This window comes from Xiphophorus hellerii, chromosome 22, assembly GCF_003331165.1.
Source record: "Xiphophorus hellerii strain 12219 chromosome 22, Xiphophorus_hellerii-4.1, whole genome shotgun sequence".
In the NCBI taxonomy this organism is placed as follows: domain Eukaryota; kingdom Metazoa; phylum Chordata; class Actinopteri; order Cyprinodontiformes; family Poeciliidae; genus Xiphophorus; species Xiphophorus hellerii.
The window spans coordinates 15,419,370-15,440,966 of NC_045693.1; the positions used below are offsets into that span (position 1 = coordinate 15,419,370).

The window sequence follows — 21,597 nt, forward strand, 5'->3', positions numbered from 1 at the left end:
GGTGTTTCCAATTTCTGCCACATTTCCTGCAAAATTAATTAGACTCTCCTGAAGTCCTTGAAATGTTTCTGGTGAAATTCCACTTGGACTCAGACTGCTTCACACGCAACGTTCAACTGTTTTCTGCTGTGATGTGTATGTTGCATTCCTTGGAGACAAACAGTCAGGCCTTTGCATACTGTTAGTTTTGATTGCATCTCAGAGGACTTATTTTGAATCTGCTTCATTTTTAGTCTTGAACAGTACATGGCCCACTCATGGTGTGTCATAGGATTTTAGGGCTATGGGATGGGAAAAGCTTCATAAATCTGTATCCAAGCCAGCAGCACATTAAAAAAATGAATTACAATTGTAAATTTGTTTCGAGATTTTTAACTTTCACTTGCATTTCAAAATATGTTCTAACTTTACATTAAATAAAAAAGGAAATGATAAAAGAAAACACCATTCAGAATTTTGGGTGTGCACCTTTATTTTTCATAATCTGCACACTGGTTAATTGTCCCTCTCTGCTTGATTTAGTGTAATTTAACAAACTGTACTCACCATAAACAAGATTTCATAATTGTCAGTGTTAAATGGTACCATAAATCCCTCTGAGACACATAAAAGGAGTTGAAGTAAGAGCTTGGCAGAGCATTTAAATGGACTAAGCCACAAATATTGTGCCCCTGAAGGGAGCAATAATGTTGTGAGACCTGAATCAAAAATGTTCAGTTGTGTATAATATGTAATATTTAAAGGTGGGAAACGGAAGCAAGGATATGTCAAGGTTCCTCTGCAGTAATGGCCTCATAATGAGCATACAGTGTATTTCTAAATGTTAACATAAAATGTGCTTCATTTTCAAGCAGCATTAACGCATCTCCAAACAAGGGATGGCTGCAGTGCTAGAAGGCTTTGCACATTAAACGACAGTCACAACTCCACACCCACTGCCTTTGCTCATCGCACCCTCTCTTTTCACTCCCTCCCTGGCCTATCTTCTTGTGTAATTAACAAGGCTTAAAACACCCGCACAAATACTGCTCCCACTGACAAAAAACAGCTAAATTCTTAAGCCTGAGCTGCAAGCTGTCATGCACACTTTCCTTGCATGTAATTAACATGGATTAGGTCTTTTGCCAGAAACTTATGCCAGAACCAAAAACACAAAGCGTCTGCTCTTGAGTGTACGTTAATGTCTGTGTGTGTGTGTTTGTATTCAGACCACTGGCGCCAATACAAAGCGGCAGCATATTGCACATCAGTGCTGCTCGGCCACACACTGGGGAGGTGACATCAATCAGGCTAAAAGCAGGGAAGCTGACATTATCTATCCACATACACACGTGCGCTTATAACACACTTAGTCTTATATAGAAGAACAGAAATCTTTGTGTAATCCATTCAGCAGTATAGATTTATTGAACTAAGAAGAGCAGAATTGGGCATTGTTTTCTTTTCAGAGTTATTTCCCAATAAACAAATGGGAATTTAACAATATGAAATTTTTGTTTCATGATTTACGTGTGCAAAAATAATAGTAGCAGCAATAGCAGAGTAGTTCTCAGTACCACCATCAAACCCTGAATGGCTGCTGTATTACATCTGTTTTTAATTCAAATAAAACTGGAAAAATGTCTTAGTGTGAATAAATGCAAACGTAACTCTGTAAAAGCATTTTAGACTTTTTTCTAAAAAATTACATTAATTTCAGCTAAATACAGCATTTCTATTTGGCTTTCTTTATGCCTATATCTCCAATTTATATCCCTTGCCTTCTGCTTGCTTCTTTGGGGATGTAACTTAGAGATTAAACACGTGTACTTAAATGATGATTTAAAGTTAAATTTTGCTGATCATCAGAAATTTTATCATATGAATATTTTCCCTTTTTATTTATTCTATTCTTGCACACACAGATTTAGCTACCAGTTTTAAAAAGCTGCAAAATATCAGCAAGTTAATCTAAGACAGTGTTTACTCCAGGCTACTAATTTGCTCTGGGCTTTTCTCTTTTTTTAATGACTGTATGTCCTTAATCACCCCTGTCACAGAAGGAGTGATTCCTGAGGCAACACAAAGTGGATATGCTACATTATGCAGCTCCCACCCAGTCTGAATGATCTCACATTGCTCTCAACTGTGTTACAACTTCATTTCCCAACATAGTTCTTTAGCAATTATTGCCTCGAAAGGTCAGAAGGTGACAGAATACACAGACCAGTCATAAATCTCAAAGACAGTAATGACAGTGGAGAAAAGGGCACCCACACACAAGCAAACACATCCAGCTTCTTTTGCAGCACAAACTGAATGATAATAGTACACATAAAAAAAACAAACAAAAGAAACCTCTAAAAAATAAAAATGAAGCTCTATCAAGCCTGAGGGCCATAGACAGGTAGATTTAAAGTATCAAGGATTATGACCTCTGATCTTCGTAAAGCTCTGCACTGATGTTCCTGATTATACAACATGTTAGAAAACATTAATAGCCCTTCATTGTATCTCTGACCGAGATTACAGAGCCAATTATGTCACGCTGTTGATCGCCCCATCCTCCTTGACACAGAGAGCATTTCCTCGGCTCCCTCTGCCCTCACAAAAGGCAGACATTTTTAGAATCGGTGCTGCCATGCCAACAACTCATTATGTGTCTACTCTTCTTTATCTGTATATGCATCTTACTTTTCTCTGGAAATTTTCCTCATTTCTGCTAAGCCCCTTCCTCTCCCCCTCCTGCCTCCAAATGTTGCTTCACCCCGCTCTGTCAGTATCTCCAAACTCATCTATTTTGGGGGTGCTCATCCCGACCACCTGCAAACCCTCTAATTAGTTAACATCTGTGTCTGAAGCATGCATTCACTGCTACAATGTAAAATGTGCATTTATGCACATCTTTTCACAGTGGAAGGCAACACAATTAGCTGCTCAGTTCTCTCTGTTCGGTGTCCTGATTCTTGTGTTGAACCCCGCTCAATTTCAAGTTTGGAAGAGACACCCTTGCTCACGCCCACACACACATTGTTTCTAGAAAGTCAGAGGCATTGATTTAAGGATCTAAAACTGTAACTGGTTTTCTGCTAATGATTCGTCTAATCAAATGCTTTTGCAGATGCACTTTAATTAACAAAATTACTTTCCAAAGCTGAGAGTAACAGAATCTTATTTAGTGTCCGTTGAGAAGTGCATTGTTGCCCACGTTGTCCTCATTCCAGCATGTTTGTAATGCAGCTCATAAAGACGGTGGTTTGAATTCTACATATCCAAACTTCTCTCCCCAGTAACCCGTGCGAATACCTGGTTGTGTTTGTTTCTCTCCAGGGCTGCGCAGTAGTTACTCTTGCAGCGTCTGCAGTGTGGTCCTTAACTCCATCGAACAGTACCATGCACACCTCCAGGGCTCCAAGCACCAGAACAAGTGAGTAGAACTGTTGCATATTCACACAAGTTCATTGCAGTAAATTAGAATTATTAGCAATAACTGGATATATTTTTAGCTATTTATTTTTAAAATGAATGTTCTTTTAGATGTGTGCAGGAATGTAGATCGACTGGTTAGTGAACCATCGTCATGTTTACCTAACGAGAAACATGACGAGAAAGCTCATCCTTCTCGTCAAAACAGAACGATACAGCTCCTGAATCATTCCCTCATTCATGAACAAGATACTTAAACTTCTCCACTAGGGGCAGGATGTCCTTCTCAACCCAGAGAAAGCACTCTTGCTTTTTCAAGCTAACATAATAATTGAGTCTTAATTTGGCTTTCAGTGAGTCTCTATTGTTTGGTCTGGCCTCTCTCATTTTCCTCTTGACAGTACTCCATCAATTCTCTTTTGGGGTTCAGGTCTGTCGAGTCTGGTGGTCAGTCAATCATAGTAATAGCACAGCCATTAAAATGGGTATTTGTAGTCATGATGGTGTGGGCAGGTCCCCATCTGGGACCATCATTTTCAAATAAAATGCAATTTCTTCCATCTGAATAGAGGATCTGAACCACTGGTCAACTATCCAGTCCAATAAGACCAATAAAACTGATTTTTTTAATATATATTTGCTATTACCAATAAACTTTAACATTAACAGAAGTAATTATTTTGCATCTAATGAATCTATTTTTAAGTCTTCCTTTTTGAATTGAATTACTTTCCAATTTACTAACATGCATTATGATTATGTTTAAGAAGCAAGAACAACTATGAATGTACATCTCTGTGCATTCTGAGTCTCTGTTTTAGACTCAAAGACCCATTACAAATACCTATGAGAAAAGGCTTTAATACATTAAATTTAGTCAAAAAATATGAATATAGTCTAAGACACTTGCCTCCCATCAAAGCAACAGCATAAACAGAGTGCATTGCTGCTATGGATTCACTGCCTACACTTTTCTTTCTTTTTCAACCCTGAAAGCGCTCTGTCTGAGTTGGTTCGACCGTGCTTTGTACAGGGAACTCTTTGGTCCAGAGAATAAATCCACTCGCATCGAGCTTTATGGAACTTTAATTAAGCCAAAAAAAAAAATACTTTGCATTATGTTTAAACAATAAAAGATCTACTTTTATCTAAAAGCATAATTTTGGAAAAACAAACAGCTATTGAAACAAGGGATACATATATATATATATATATATATATACAGTATATAACTGAATGGAATAGTCGCCTTGGAGATGCCACATCAAAGTGATGTCAGATATTTCTGTACAACATTTTCTTCAAAGTTGTTTTGTCTTATTCCTGTCAGATGGAGTTTAACATTGTTTAGCAGTGTGGAAAGACTACATAAATGACAAATGAAGGATGAGCGCCGAGCTCAACAGCTGTACTGCCATTGTAACCTACAAAATGAAAAATACTTTATATCCACCAGCAAAATATAATCTGAAACAGAACCATTATATTACATACATTTACCATGAGATAGCTCTGAGTGTGGTTGCAGGCTGTGTAGTGATGCATGGGTGAATGCATCGATGTATTCAAAGCTGTGAAATTAACATCAGCATTTTTGCCAGATATAAAAAAACCATCAGGTGTTTTGGCTTTCTATTCATGTTTTCTTTTGTTTTACAGTTAAGGAATCAGAAATGTGTTTTTTTTTTTAATTACTCAACCTTCAACGTTCCTCTCCGGCAAGGGCAATTCAAACATGTTTGAGGAGAAAAAAATAAAACTACCTCAAAATAACCTGTTAAAGAGAAATAACATGATTGTTCTTTAACAGTGGTGTTTAGTTAGTCTGTGTTTTTAATCACCATTAAAATACGACTGCCCACATACCATCAATGTCTCATGTCAACATGTTGGTATAACAATTTGTCAGCTGCTTTATGTACTTGTAAGGAGCTGTTGTTAATTGGAAGAGATTGCTTAAGATTATATCTTGACGTGAGAATAAAGATTAAGTTCTGGACACCAAACAGACCTGTACACAGAGCTCTGGATAAAAAGTAGGATCTAAACTCACAGAAAGTGGGATTTTTCTAAAGTATCATAACTCTACACAGGAAAAATATTGTGGCAAAAGATGACTGTTCATAACTCTCTTGTGTCAGTTTTACTGTCGCAGACTGCAGACACTAAAAGAGTCATGTTTATGACAAAGAGAACATAAGCAAGACTAATTGACAGCATCGACCGCAGACACCAAGAGACAGATGAGACAAGACGCAGGGAGAGGGAAAGAGACATCAGGTTTGAGACGATGGGGTTTAGAGATAGCAAGAGGCCACAGTAAAATTAAGAAATGTCTCTATAGTATTGTTTCTTTTTCACAAAGAGAGGCAACATGTATTGCAGAAAGGGCACTGCAAAGATAATAAAGAGAGAGTGAAACAGAACTGCAGTTAACAATAAATCTTCTAGCCTGGGCAAAATGTTAGAGCTGGAGATATAGAGGAGATTTGGAGTGGACGATGAGGTTAACCCAGCATTGCTGACAGGTGCAGAGCTTTAGGATGGAAAGGATGGATAGGCCAGAGACGGATAGGAATAAATAAGGAAGACTTACAGGGGAGGCACAGGGCTTTAGTTTTTACTGCTCTCACACCAGTCAGCATAAGAAATGGTTACAAAAGGTACAAGAGAAGTATTAGATACATTTTCTGACTCACTGAGTTTATGATGACACCTCAACATTGCAGCATTTGAGGACAGGAGGAAGGTTGCTGAGGATGATATCTTTCACACACACACACACACACCCACACCCATGCCAGTTTGTATTTTTACTCACATTAGGACTTTGTATTGACTTCCAATCATTTTAGTAACTGCAGTTATGCCTAAACCACACCCCAACCATAACCAATACTAGTCTATTCCTAACCCTAAAATTAACCTAAACTCAAGTCACACCTAAATCTAACCCAAAAACAGCACTTCACCTTATGGAGCCTGAGCTTTGGGTCACATTAAGACCAGTTGTCCCAACAATGTAGTATCTGTTTGGAAAATGGTCCTTACAATGCATAAAAAAGAGGTCTCACACACACAAGCATGCACAAACACAAATATGGAGCATGAGAAGAATTTTAACAAGTTCAAACTGTTACTGCATTTCCACAGTTAATTGAATTAAGTCCATTACATGTCAAACTGAAAAGTCTCGAAGCACAGGATGTTTTTAGTGCAACCACTCTGACACATTGCAGGCGTTGAGAGACTGAACACAACTGATTCTGAAACCTGAAGCCTGGCCAGCTCTGTTGCACTGCGGTATCGATCCTCTGGGTAACAGAAAACAAGAGTAAAGGTTCCACCTCATCAGCCTCACTTCCTCTGTATTCACCTAGTCACTTAGGTGAAACACAACACTGCACCAAAAATCTGTCTGACAACAGTTTAGGATAAGCCTCATCTCCCATTGTTCCCACGCCAACAGGCATCTTATTCTATCCTTTATTGTCCATGGAATGATATAATAATGACATAATAAAACTCAAAGGTACATTTTAACCATGCAAACAAGATGTTTTCCAAAAACAACCTGAGAGGGTCCCTCACACTGAAGAAATGTTATTGATTCAGCATCAACAATTGTTCCACAACAGCAGAATCCAGAAGGCAATTATAGAGACTTGATCAGACTAACACAGCATGAATATCAGTTCTACAGCTTTATTTCTACAACATATGAAACTTTTAAGATTTTCTTGCTCCCGACGTTTAATTGAACAAGACGTATGACAGCATTAACAAAACCATTTAAGATACAACTGACTTATGATTGTTTACATGTGTTTGGTTCGGGGGTGTCCCTCTTTCTTATGCTGCCCTGGGCAAATGCCCATATGACCCATATGGAAAACTGCCACTGATGACTGGTTTAAATCTCATAAAGTGGCTTTGAGCTGACTGTTGTTTTTTTTGTTTGTTTGTTGTTGTTTTTTTCAGTATTTCTTGGGTTTTCTGATTTATGAAAATCTAGGACATCTAACATGAGTCACTGGTTTAATTTCTGTTTGCAAAAAAATTAGTCTTGTTGCTTGTTGTGTAATTTAAAATTAAAAGCAAAAAAGCTAAGTGTGTAAGGGTTTAAGTTACAGTTAAAATACAGTACTGTAAAAATTCAACCACCAACAAAAATGTACAAATCTCTGATCAAAGAATACCACCCTGCCGGGGTCATTTCTGCAGGTAGCTGCTAATGTTATTTGGCCTCTTGTTTTGTAGTTGAAATTACTGAGATAAAGTTGAGCAGTAGCTCCAGAAAACTTTGGTCCTGAAAAAGATTACTGCAGTGGAAACAAACCTCGTTAGTCTCTAAGAATTATCTTTGTACATGAAAGTGGCTATATGGGGAGTTCTTTTTATATGTTGTGATTTTTTATTTCTTGGGCAATATTTCGATAAGGTCAAAGATTTAGGTCTTTCTCAGTCTTTGGGAGCATATTCATGTTTGTGTTGTATATGAGTTCTTTCATACTAAGTACGAGCTTTGGTTTGTATAAGAAGCTTTCTGGATGAGATGAAAGCGCGGCTGGCAGTGGCAGAGGATTAGCTTCCACTGAAGAAACATCCATGATAAGTGTGAGTCTGCGTGCGTGTGTATGTGTGTTTTGTGTGGTGATTGGCATTAGGAATCCATCATCCTAAAACAAAAACAGATTTTTCTATCACATAAACAGCTGGACTCCTCAGTCTACCAGCTTCTCTGTCTTATCTAAGCCGGCCATCTGCTTCACAGGCAGCCGCAGGTCACTGGAAGCACTGCACACTCCACAGTTGGTCCAAACTGGCTACTGTAATTGGACCTGTAAAGGATAACAGCAGTAGATATGACATGATAAACTGGCAGAACATTTTTTACAGTTTACACTGTGTGGTGATTAAGCCCATGCACTTAGCTGGCCAGCGGACAAACAACAAAACTGAATCAGGCACATGAACTGGAAAACACAATATAAGTCTCCAACTGAAGCACTCTTAAAATCTAATAACTTAATTGCTAACGTGAAAATGAAACAATGGGAAGTAGGCCCCCAGCCAGCAGGAGTTGAAACATGTTTTAGCTTTGCTATTGTATAAAAATCAAGTATTTTACTTGTAGCATGGTATACCCTACTGTCAGGTAGAATTATCTGTAATATTGTCAAAAAAAATGTTTTCTAGTTTCAGCAAGAATACAATTTAGCAGAAGTCTGACCCGCTATTTTATTTTCTAGCAACAAATTCCAAAAAGGAACCCTAAATATAAAGTCACTTGCACATCCACAGTTGTTACATTTGAAAAATATGTACACCGGAAAATTTTTAAACCATTTTTTATTTCTTTATACACTTTTGGAGTATCTAGGCTTTCATATGAGATTTGGAAGTCTCAATACATTGTGTATAAAGAAATAAGTGGAGTTTAAAGTGGTCTGAAGCAATCAATAGTTCATCAGACTTTCTGGTGCTGTAATAGAGTTTTTCTTTTGACAGAATGAATGAAGAAAGTGTGAAAGCAAACAGACCTTCAGAAAGCCTGGGGAAATATTGCTCAAAACAACTTTGAATAACTTTCAAAGGTTACAAGAAAGCTCTGTGAAAGGCAAACTTTTTTCAATTTTCCTCATTACAAAGATAATGCACTTCACCTAAAGTGAAATATAAATATAATTTGTTTTGCAATTTTTAAATAAATACCTTTGTAAGATGATCAATATAGAACTGAAAATATTGTTTTATTATCCTTGTCTCTTTTCAACAAGTTTTCTGCTGATTCATTTATTCTGCTTTAAAATTCGTCTGTTTGGTTCTGTAGTTTCCCTGTTTAATAACAAGTAGTAATTGATTTAAAGTCATATAATCTACAATAAATGGGTAATTTACTAGGCATACCAACTTCTACCAAGTTGGACCCCCTTCTGCCATGAAACTGTGTTTTCCTTCATAACACATTCCTCAAAGGATTTTTTCAAATCATCTATCTATGATTAACTAGACATGATTTGTATTATGATATGTTTCTAGCATATCATAGATAGGGTTTGTCAAGTTGCATTTTGCAGCCAAGCCTCCCAAGTTTCTTAGATTACAGAATTATTCAAGTTAAGACAGTGCTGTTGTGTATTGGCAATGAAAAATTCACTTTTGACCTTTTGGATGTAAAATGTCATCATTTCATTCTCTGTCCAAGTAGACGCATGTCTCCAAGTTGAAGACATTCCCTCAAGGTGTTCCTGAAATGTCACATTCACAAGAATGAAGAAAATCTAGGTCACAGTAACTTTGACTTTTAGACTTTTACAACTAACTTCAAATGAGTCTTTTTCCGATTCCAACTGAACAGTTGTGTCAGTTTAGAAAAAGTTTCTTACAGGTGTTTGTCCTGACGACCGTTTTCAACTGAAAAGGACTGCAGACTCACAATCTAGAGATAATACAATATTTCAGGTCACATCAATTATCATGTAAAGACATCTTCAAGATAAAAATGGATAGATGTAACTAAAAAATGCAACCACAATCATGCACATATAGACAGTAATACCGATGTAGATGCACAGATGCAGATGCTTAGGGTAGCTGTGATGTTAAGCTTACGTGATGACCATGACTCGGTCTCTGCCCTTAAGCTACTGCTGTCTCCCGACCGTTTACCTGGCAAAGAAATCAGACTCCAAATAAAGGTTTTACAGGAACAATAAATTAGGCTGTTACTAAAAGTAGAATCAAGTCAGCTGAAGTAGGACAACACTCAACCAGGGGATAGCCACTAAGTTATAAAAGATTTCAGTGAGTCTGGTGGCATCTTACCTTTCATAAATAATAAAAAGCACACTGTCTGTTTTCAGACTAGTATTGTTTCCAGTATTGTTTCTGTGCCACAAATAGGCTTTTAGAAGACATACATTTTAGAGATATTCAGAATTAAATTGAAATTGAGATATTAATAATTCGAGTGAGGTGTTGGTGCAAGCAAAGAACAGCCAGATTATGAGTTAATTATTCTGTTTTCTCAAGAAAAATAAACATTTGTATGTTGTGGAAAAACTGATCATTTGTTTTCTTAGAATATTGACACATTTCCTATTAATCTGGAATGTTGTTTTTTTATTATAACAAAATTATTATGGCATGAAAAGTAGCATGTTTGACCATGGGATCTCTGACCTCTCTGTCTCTCTCTCTACTTATTACATGTCTGAATTGTTGCAAATAAAGGTCACTTCCAGAAAAACATGGAAGAAAAGAAGGGTTGTACTGATCACTGACACACAGATGTGGCTAGGATAAACAAAATTATACTGAACTAAGAATAGGAATACTTCAACATGTTTTGACTCAAGAGTAGCCATTATGTAATTACCTGAGTAAAAAGTATTAAAAAAATTAATTTAACTGCCATCTTTTTTTTCAGCTTTTTGCTTCCCTATGACAAAGGCAGGTGTAGTGCAAAGGATCATATTGTATTGTTGTTAGTGGGTGTCACTTTGACCGGCGGAGGCTCTGCGTTTCAAGAAGGAAGTGAGGCAACAAATGTCTTTGAGGTGGATTTATTTGGGAGCTCCAAATCTTCATTACACCAGCACCCTTTTTCAGTGAAACAAAGAAGCTGACATTTATACCTGAGGCAAGTTCCAACACTTACACCAGGTAAAGGGGTGATCCAAAAAGAAAAGACAAACAAACACTACTTACACAAACCTAACAATAAATGATCCAACAAATATTTACATGCATGCAAATTATTAAAATTAAACTAATCTAAAGTCAATCAAAAGTAAATATAACTAAATATAAATCATCAGAGTATTCCCCCTCTTAATGGAAGTTGGTATGCTCCAGGAGCATTCGTCTCCCTCTCTGATCCACCTTGCTGAGACACACCCAGAAAGGCAAATACTCAATTAACTCAAATTGAACTAATCTAAATCAAAACGAACTGACATTTCCTCCTCTCTCCCACATTCTCCGAACAGGAAAGATGGCCAGTCTCCCCCCCACAAAGAATGTTCACCAAATGTCACAATATAACTAAACAAAAACTAATACAAACACATTTGAACTGAAAACAACATAATATCAATAATCAACATGGGATGGAACCCGTGGTCTCCATCACAGTGGGCAAATGCATCTTGAATAAATTCTTCTTTTCTCCTAAAAATCTTGGCCATATCTTCTGGTGCAGTGTACCAGAAATAATATTGTGATTTAGGCAGACAATTTTCACTTTGTTTAAAGATGCAGGGGCTACACATGCTGCTCTTGAAATATTAATAACTCAAGATAGATTACAGTTTTTTAAGCTGAATCAAAGATAATATTCAAAAGACACAAATCAGCATTGCTTTTAGCTTTCTCTGACTGATTTAAATAGACATAGGATGTACTAAACACATTTTGCTTTCAACAAGATTATTTGACGTGTGTACGTCAAATACGTGACGTACACACGTATTTGTGTACGTCTGCAGTACCATCTGGTTTTATTTTCAGAAAGTAGGCATTGTCTGAACATTATGCAACTAGATGATCTGTATAGGCTACATGTAGCATATTGTGCACGCATATTGTAAAGATTTGAAGAAAAAAGGGTTAAATATTATAATTGACTACTAATAATACTCTGCAGTGCACCCCTTGAACATCCACTTGCAATAAATTATTAATTACGGGGATGATTTTCAAATGACCCAGGCAACGTGTAACATGCAATGTGTGCCTGCATAATGAAAGCCCTACAACACACTAAAACATATGCTAGAGTTCAATATAACCTTTTCTTAATTGCAATGAATAGCTGATTAGATGTATACATGTTATGGATCTCTAAAGAAATCCACCTAAATCAAGTTAAGATAAAAAGGATAAAATAAGATAATACTGTATTAGTTCCAGAGGGAAATTCTTTGTTACCCCTGTCATTTCCACTACATAAACTAATGCCTAAATGAGAGTTTTGTGGTGGGAGGATGATAAACATTTATTAAAGGTGATATTTTCACAGCATTTGATTTAAATCATTCCCACTCTAAACTCCTTGGCCAGGTAAATCTTCTATTAACGTTTAGCAGGAGTAATTTCATCTTGGTGCAAACAACATCACTTATTTTGAATGTCATCAGGTTTTTGAATGCCTACACTCAACTATTCAAATAATATTCACTAAGGTTATTTGGAAATTAGTTCATTTAATAAATTTTTATCTATTAAATTAAGCAGGCTTTTGCTTTCAGTGTTTGTGGAGGCGGGGAGAGTAAACAATCTTCTTAAACCAATGGTGTAGCTAAAGATCTTCTGCTTACCTTTAAAGTAGAGAAATACTAAAGTCTTCTACTAAATCCAAAGTTTATTACAGTTATATTTCAAGTGGGCTTTCAGTGGTTTGCAGTAAGGTATAAACTGTAATCACTGTGACAGAATTATTGGTTGGAGTTTATTGCTAAAAATAGGGGCCAATGAGAACGTTTTGGGAAAATTATGTCTTTCAGAGAATAAATGTTAGGGCTGCATCGTCCAAAACCACTTTTAGTTGTAATATTCTTACCTGGGTAAAACAGGTCCAGTATCAACCTTGCTGCTGGGCCTGAATGCTTATAAAAGCAAATTGCTTCAAACCAAAAATGTACTCTTGAGATTTTTCCCATAAAAAAATCTAATTACTTCACATAAAAATAATGGAGTTAACTTCCACTCTCTCGACTGGTATTTTAAGATTTATCTGCTGTCAGCTTCTATACTTGTCAAGGTTCAGCTCAGAGAGACCCCGGGACGGCTTAAGTGACATTTAAGTTTATATGATAGAAGAATATTGTTGGTCCAGTGACATCTGAACATGGGTGACCAGTGCAGTTTTGCAACCTTCACCCTCTGAAATCTCTCCATGCTCCCATCTATTGCTTATAGCTACTTGGACTGGAAAAGTGATAAATGTGAAAATCACTACTAATATTTCTTCAAGGTGCATTTTCTTGCAAGTTTAACCAAATGTAAATTCTTCCTTACTCACACAGACGGGGTTTTTCCTTGACTTCCATTCATTTTTTGTTCATTTCTGTTGCCTAACCCTAACTGTAACATAAACGCAATTCATACCTTGAGTTTATGTTACCTAACCTTTGACCCAAAAAGAGCCCTTCTCCTTGTGGGACCCAAATCCTGGCAAACATGAGTATTTGTCAGAACAATGGGCCTCACAGAGTGAGAAATGTTTGCATTGTAACCCATATTAGGACATTCTTTGCATTTATGTCTACTTCTATAAACGGGGTCCACTGGCTTAGGACCAGGCTTCAAGGTTTCTTGAAGGTTTCTTGAAGGTTTCTTGAAGGTTTCTAAAAGGTTTCTTCAAGGCTTCAGAAGGTTAGTAAATACATCACAAAAGGTCCTGGGCTCCATAAATGAGTACACACTCACAGCATGCAAAAGTGACCTTCAAATCTCCACAAACACCTCCGGTGGTTATTAGAGGCGCATGCTCTCTCTTTGAACCCACTGTCACACTCTCCTCATATATCTTACATCGCACACATGTGACCCAGAGACAGATGATTGGATTAGTCCATTAACAGCCTGTTCATTCACAGACCATGACCTTTTTTCTGCCTCCTTCCTCAGCTTGACTTATATTTCCGTCTTTGCTCCCCATGCTTTAGTATTTTTTTCTGTTTTTCTTTGTGTAATTCTTTTACATCTCAGATTATTTGTGTTTATTTATGATTGTGTTGTTGTTGTTGTCTTCCCACTTTAGGAGATGTGAATAGTTTTTTGGGCCAACGCTGGTAAAGCTTTTACAAGACAGTGAGACTAATATAATTTGAACTTCAGCTATATACTGCAGATTTATAATGCTAAAGCAATCTTCTGTATATCTTATTTTAAGACAAGCAATGATGTCCCCATAGAAACAGAGAAGATACAGAACATTTCCAGGCAAATGTGAAACAAATAACAGTGGTAATAATGGCTGATTTGTTTGACATAAAGCTAAATATAAATTTAACTCCATCTGTACATATGGAAGTGTCTTCACAATTTCTGTTCATGAATTTATCTTGCTGATGAGTAAGTCTGCAGCGTTGATCAACCTACTGCATCACTTTTCTCAGGCAAACACAGTAAACAGTCAGTAAATAGATCTACCAATATTACAAATTTCTTTGTTATATATTTATTTGTTATTTTGCCCTTTTCAAATACCACATACTTTCATTAGAAAAACAAAATAATTGACAGTGTCAACATATGAATTTTTATGGTTCGTGGTACATAAAATGTATTGCCACTGTAATTTAACTAGTCATTCTCTTTTCTGTGTTACTTTTTTTTTCTCTGCCTCTCTCATCTCTCAGCCCTTCTGGCTGCTACCCGTCCCCTTCCAGAAAACAAAACAAGCTTCCTCACTCAGGCCGTCCCTCTCTTCTGAGACTCCAACAGATAGGTCCTGACAGAGCAGACAGGCTGCAGGAGCCAATGTTTTAACAGCCATTACCGAGATGGGCGCTGACAGGCTGGTTTGCCTGCAAATTTTCCTTTCTTTCTCAAAATCTGTCACTGTGTTTGCACAAACGGTGATTATGAAGGTACACTGTGAAGGGGTGGCAATTTACCAAAGACTGTGATGAAAAGAGTGGAATTGGTCATGCTGTCTGTGGTTCATGTTTTCATTTTAGGCTCAAATTGGCCGCAGCGTATGGAGGAGACTTTTTTTTTTCCATCTTGTTTGTTTGTTTCAACTAAGGTAAAGGGTGAGAAGCATAAGCTCACACTGAGTCTAAAATGATCCCAGAGCTGTATAATAAAAGAAATGATAATAGCATCCCAGGCTGAATGGAGGATCTATAACACAATAATTCTTAAGAGATAAAGAAGATATTATACGTTTGTGTTATGACTCCGTACAGCACGCATCTCTGGCTCACGTTTGTCATCTCACTGATACAGATCTGCGGCAGGATTTCCCAGGATGTTTGTCCTCTATAACTCTTCAAAAATAAGGCTCACTCAGTGTGGTGTGAGATGGCTTCTATGATCTTCAGTCCGACTTATCGCTTTTGTTTTAATTGAATACGGCTTCCTTGCCTCTCCACTTGTTTTATTTCATAGTGATAAAGCTGCAGAATGCAACCGCAGCGGCTGTCATCGAGAAAAAACAATTAGCGGTTCATGATAAAGGCCAAATCCACAGCAAATATTGCACTTTAAACATGAGGGTTTATGCTCCTATCTATTTTCTTTGTTTTAATTTGGAGCACTGCCAGATAGCGGGCATAACAGATGACTGTAATTATGGGAAGACAGTGGAGAAGGAGTATTGGTTAATGTTTCGCATATTGCCGAGCTGTACTTCGCAGTAAAGGGGATTTGTTTTAAGTGGAGCAAGTAATGAGAAGTAGCAGCAATGCAGAATTACAGTATTATGTTGCTGTATGTTTGTCTTGTTAAAATACTAATGATGACTGTGTTTATTGTGCCATCTGCTCTGGATTTAAAATGTCAAATGGCCTTACAGAAAAATAGGATTAGTTCAAAGGGACCAGGTAAGATCTTTCACTCCACTGGGTTTCATGCTCCCTGTGGTTAAAAAGGCCAGGTCCTGTCAAATCTGAAGAACAAGACTAACATATTCTTTCCTGTGTTTTGTTTTTCAGCCTAAAGCAACACCAGCAGTAAGTCAGACCACACGGGATAGAAGAAGCAACGAAGACAGATTGGGATAAACAACTTCAGAAAAAAAGGACTTTGTGCCAGAAAGTAGTGCAGATTAACTGCAGTGTCTATGCTTGCGTGCATGTGTGGGTGCGTGTGTGGGGGTGTGCGTGTATAGGTGTGTGTTGTGGGTATCTATGCACATATCTAAAGTAAGTGTATGTAGGGAATAACGGTGTGTTCATTTCAGTATTCGAGGTACATTCAGCACATTGTGTTGGATTGTTGAACGGTCTGAACGATCGTCAGAAGACTTGCAACTGAGGATTACCACGAAGCTCCTCTGTGAACCACAATCATAAATTAAACTGATGTCACTGCATTACCCAGACTGGTAATAATCATTAAGTTGATCGCCACATTACAGGAGTACTAATAACTCTGTGACTAGTGGTGACCCATGTGTTCTGACAGTGATCTGAGTCTGGATACGATCCTTTATGTCTTTGTGTTTCTAATACAGTGCCTTGCAAAAGTATTCATACGCTTTGAACCTTTTCAGATTTTCTTACATTAAAACCACAATCACAAAAGCATTTATGACAAGTTTAATATAATGTTGTGAGTTGGAGGATCTCAAAACTCTGACATCTTTTTCTTCAGCTCTATTGACTCTATACCTTCCTCTACAGTAACTACTTCAAGTCCTGTGGGTCATATCACTATCTGCACATCCAGAGGGGGAAACCTTTACTCAATTTTGTTTTCTAACTAGCTCAAGCTCAGTCAGATTTGATGGGATGAAATTGAACGTCATATTCAGTATATTAGAAAATGTCTTCTGATGTGCATCTGTTGAAAATAACATTGAAGCGTCGAACATACTTTTCATTAAGTCCACATTTCTGTATTAAAAATGTTTTTTCTATTGGTCTCAAGTACATTTCTAAAATGTCATGTTTTAATTAGTTAAAGTCATACAAAAAACTCTAAATAAATAGAAATAAAAGCTTGGGAACATCAGTATGTGTGTAATTAATCTACTTTTTTAGTGAAAGTTACTACTACTAAAGTTTGCTACTGAAAAAAAATTAACTTAAAAATGTTCTGATTTATTGGATATGACTGTATTTATAAATCTTGACACAGGTACAGTATGTATGTATATGTGCATGCCACACTTCTCAGTTTTATTTGCAAACAATTTTGAAAGCCATCCATTGTTTTTCTTCTACTTCACAATTATGCAGTACTTTGTATAGATTAATCATATAAAACCTCAATAAAATGCATCGAATGTTACAGTTCTGACATGACAAAACACGAAAAGCTTGAATGTGTACGACTGCTTTTGCAAGGCACTGTAATGCAGCGATGAGTTTGATGATGGTCAGGCTGTATGCACGGTTCACTTTCAGACCACTTGAAACTTACTCAGGCCCAGACTTTAAAGTCTAAGAGCAAGAAAATCCCCTGTGACCTCAGCCACGACTGACTGCATGACTTGCCATAGCTTCAAACAAAGAAATGTTTTTGTTTTGAACATAGCAATGCCTGTCAGCGTGGTGGATTGGTCTGTTTTCAATATATGTCTCCCTCCTAATCAGAATCTGGAGAAAAAGGGTAAACGAGCAAAGAGACTCTGAGTTTTACTGTTGATGAGAGTCTGTGAATCATCTACTGTTGAAAACATTCCCACTGCACTAAGTATTGATGTCAAATGCAGGTTGGAGGTGACAGAAGCTCTCTCTGTAAAGGGCAACATGTAGATAATATTTCTATATTTTTTTGGTTGCTATAGCCAGAGGAAAACAAGCTTCCCTCCCTATTCATGTAGCACCTAATACAATGGGGATTGTTTTCGATGCATGCAACCATTGCATTGATTTGACTTTTTTCGAGCCTACGTATTGCGTGTTTTGACTGTAGTGCTGCTTTTTAGGAATCGCTTTGTAATGCATTACAGCACATGCTTGCAATGGAACTTAAAGGTCACTTTCAGAAGTGATTTATTCATCCCACAAAGAAAAACAGTTTGATACTTGGATATTAGACCTGTCACTGCAGCATAATGGCCTTGTGTTGTTTCTTCTGCCTGAGAGTTTTAATAGAGGATTCAAAGCTTCTTTCAGTGAACAAAGATGGGATGTAATAGCAAGGAGAATAGAAGTCACTCTTATTTTTCTATCAGCTTATGGAAGAACTAAGAAGAAATATTCTGAGCTGTCACAGTTCCAGGAAAACGTTTACATACACTCATCATTGCCATCTTTTCCCCTTTAAAATCTATATTTAAGCTGGACTGATCAAACTAAATTAACGGTACACGGGTGAACAAATTTACTGTTTATTGTGGATTTTCTTAGATCCAGATATTGACAGATTCAAAAATATACATTTGATTTCATTAATATTCGGTCATATTTTGGTTAGAATATTGCACTTCGAGAAGATCCTCTTTCTAGCCATCAACAAACTTATTGCATAATTCTCGCTTGATGTTGGGCGTCTGTTTTTTTACAGGATTTTTGGATCAGCTTGAAAAATAGTCTGTTCCTGTTTGTCTGTTTTATCCACTTAAAGGATAGGTATGATGCATATTTGGTATATTTGTTGAAAAATTGCAGGGCAGTCTTCTTCACTATTTGCACTGATTTCTTTTTTTTTGTATGTTTGTCACACTTCAGACCAATTTAAATATAGTCAATGACAACACAAGTAGGCTTTAACACAAAATGCAGTTTTTAATGGAGAAAAAAAATGCAAACCTACATGGTCATGTGCGAAAAAGGTTTGGTTTTTTTCTCCGTTAATTCTATTTCCACCACAGCCGAGACTGTGTGAAGTTTGAGACCTTCACAATGACTCCTCCAAATGTTCGCACCACTGTAGTTAAAATAGCTTTGTCTCTGTCTCCTCAGACCGCAAAACTTCAGAAGGTATTATAGAACAGCAGTGTCTTTCTTGGTCGACATCTATTCATTGAATAGATGTAAAACTCCCTTTAGTGAAACTGGTGCTGCAGTCATTTTCAGTTCCAGTTCAGTGAATATCCAAACAAAATTATGTCAGAAACGTGTTATTAGCTAGATAAAGCCTGTTGTCAAGATACAACTTGTTAAGGAATATTTGACTGTGTGCATATTATTAAGCCCGTGTCTATAATTTTGACAATTTTCAGATTAGAAAAATAAAATCAAAAGTTGTTCACATATTTCTTGTTTATAAAATATAATAGTTTGTTCATAATCAGCAGTGGTTCTAGCATGAATGCTGCACTTCGCACCCACGTGCCCACAACAATTTCAGTTTATCAGAAAAACAAAGATTAATTAGTTAATCTATTTGACACCAGTTTGGTACTTTACATGTGACACAACTAAATCAGTAAGTACATTAGAGATGATTAAATATGTGTCAGATTCTTTAAAAAAAAAACTGTAATAGCTCTGTAACTTAGTACTAACTTTGAGAGTTATTGGTCAGCAGTGTGACGCAACCATATTTTATCGCAGTTCTTCCATGATGTAAAACATCAGGGGATGCTCCTTACATTACTCACATAGAATTGGGGAAAAAGGGAAGTCGTTTGACAATATTTTCTTTTCCTCTTTTTAATGTTAGCGTTGCCTGCCTCCAGGTCACACCGTCTAGGTGGGGACAAGCGATGAACGACGTTGATGCTAAGATAAGTGTATGTAAACTTAAAAGACTGGATCTACATTTTGGTTTTAACGGTGTGAAAAAAGTTTTTAAAAAAATTGTTCTTTTTTCCCTTTTACAATGAGCAGCGTTAACCACTCTGAACCTTTTTTGGAAAGATTTCCATCTGAGATGTGGGAGAGTTCCAATTTTTTTATGCAATTATGCCGTAAGATTAACCACCGTAGAGCGTGGGCTTGAAATGAGATAGTTTATTTATGAAAAAAAGCAGTGTGTGTTCTTTAACAATAGCAGCAGGTGAAACTTGTGTTTTGAAAAGAAGAGTTTTGTATTTATAGTGTTTATCTGCACTGAGCCAAGAGTGGTAATGTTTCTTATTCTATTAATGAGAATTATAATATGCAGGCACTGGAATAAAATCATTTGATGAGTCGTGTTTTTATGTTTTTCTTTTTTGTGGAAATAATAACCTGAAAAATGTGATGAAGGACCAAAAGGCAGCAAGTAGCTGTGTGTTTGCTAGTAGGATTTATGCTGGGAGATGTTTTTATCATGAAATACGCAGTCCTCATGATAAATATACCCGCATATAATCAGAAAATGTTTTTTTAAAAACAAAAGATTCAAGATACAGCTGGATTTTTTTGTTTTTTTATTATGTGCATCAGACTGTTTTCATGTATACTTACTGACTGCTCTCTCCTGCACTGGTTTACTCACAATAGATATGTGTCAATATCTCAGCCCGTGCAAAAGGCCAACTGTGCCATGAGTCACATATTTTAGTAGATGTTACATAATATGTGAGAGAGCTTTATCTATGAGTAGGAATTGTGTGATAAAATGCTTTTCAGTGGGTGTCAGAATGTGAAGCTTTTAGCTGCACTGACAGTGAGAGACTCTTTGTTAGATGTGTACTGTAAGCACATTTGTAAACACACCTGATGATGAATACAATGAAACTGACATCTATATCTGTCATCTCTTGCAAAATCCAAACCTGTTTTTCTTGTTTGTTTGTTGTTTTTTTTTTGCTCCACTAGAAGACATTTAACAAATATTCCTAACACATGAATGAACAGCCTAACACTTTTGCAGAAATTACTTAATTTTGTTCTTTTATAACTTTTATTTTATTTTTCATGGAATCTTGATAAAAAGCATTTTTACACACAGAGACCTTAATACTTAATTAACATTATGCAGGCACCGACTGGTATGTTGTGACCTATATCAGATCGTATTTCTTTTTTCAAGCTTTGACCCACTGTACCACTCTGAGTCAATTCTGACTCACTTTAAGACCCAAAATATTAGATAAATGTATTAGACATATGGCCAATTTATTAGGTACAGTTTTGTAACATTGGTCTGGACACTCCTGCCTTAGGAAAAGCTTTGATTTTTTTGTGGTGTAGATTCAACAACCTGTCAACATTATGCAGTTTATTTACATTTTTCATCTGGACGTCCATAGTGCAAATTTTCTGTTCCACTTCATTTGAAAGATGTTCTGCTTACACTGAGATCTGTGACTGTTGGAGTACAGTGAACTCATCGTCATGTTCATAAAATCACTTTGAGATGATTTGGTCTTTCATTACATCATGCATTATCCTTCTGAAAGTAACCACCATGATGTGGGTACACTGTGGTCATTAAGTAACGCTGCAGCTTGCATACCCGGCATCCTGCAGTGGTTAAACGATGCTCAAGTGGTGCTATGGGTACAACATGAGCCAAGAAAAGATCCCTCACACCGAAATGCCACCTCAACAAGTCTGAACCATTGATACATGACAGGATCCATACTCTCCTTTCATCTGAATTTTATTTCAAACGAATTTACCAGAAAACACTATT

General features: G+C 36.8%; 1 protein-coding gene across 1 annotated transcript in view; it reads left to right on the forward strand.

The window, feature by feature from the left end:
• LOC116713541 (zinc finger matrin-type protein 4) overlaps positions 1 to 21,322 on the forward strand; it is a 65,797-nt gene extending 44,475 nt beyond the window's left edge. The window contains exons 6-7 of the mRNA XM_032553727.1: positions 3,310 to 3,406; positions 16,074 to 21,322. Coding sequence (XP_032409618.1) covers positions 3,310 to 3,406; positions 16,074 to 16,095 — 119 coding nt within the window. The 3' untranslated portion in view covers positions 16,096 to 21,322. The remainder of the gene's footprint in view (positions 1 to 3,309; positions 3,407 to 16,073) is intronic.
• The last annotated feature ends 275 nt before the right edge of the window (positions 21,323 to 21,597 follow it).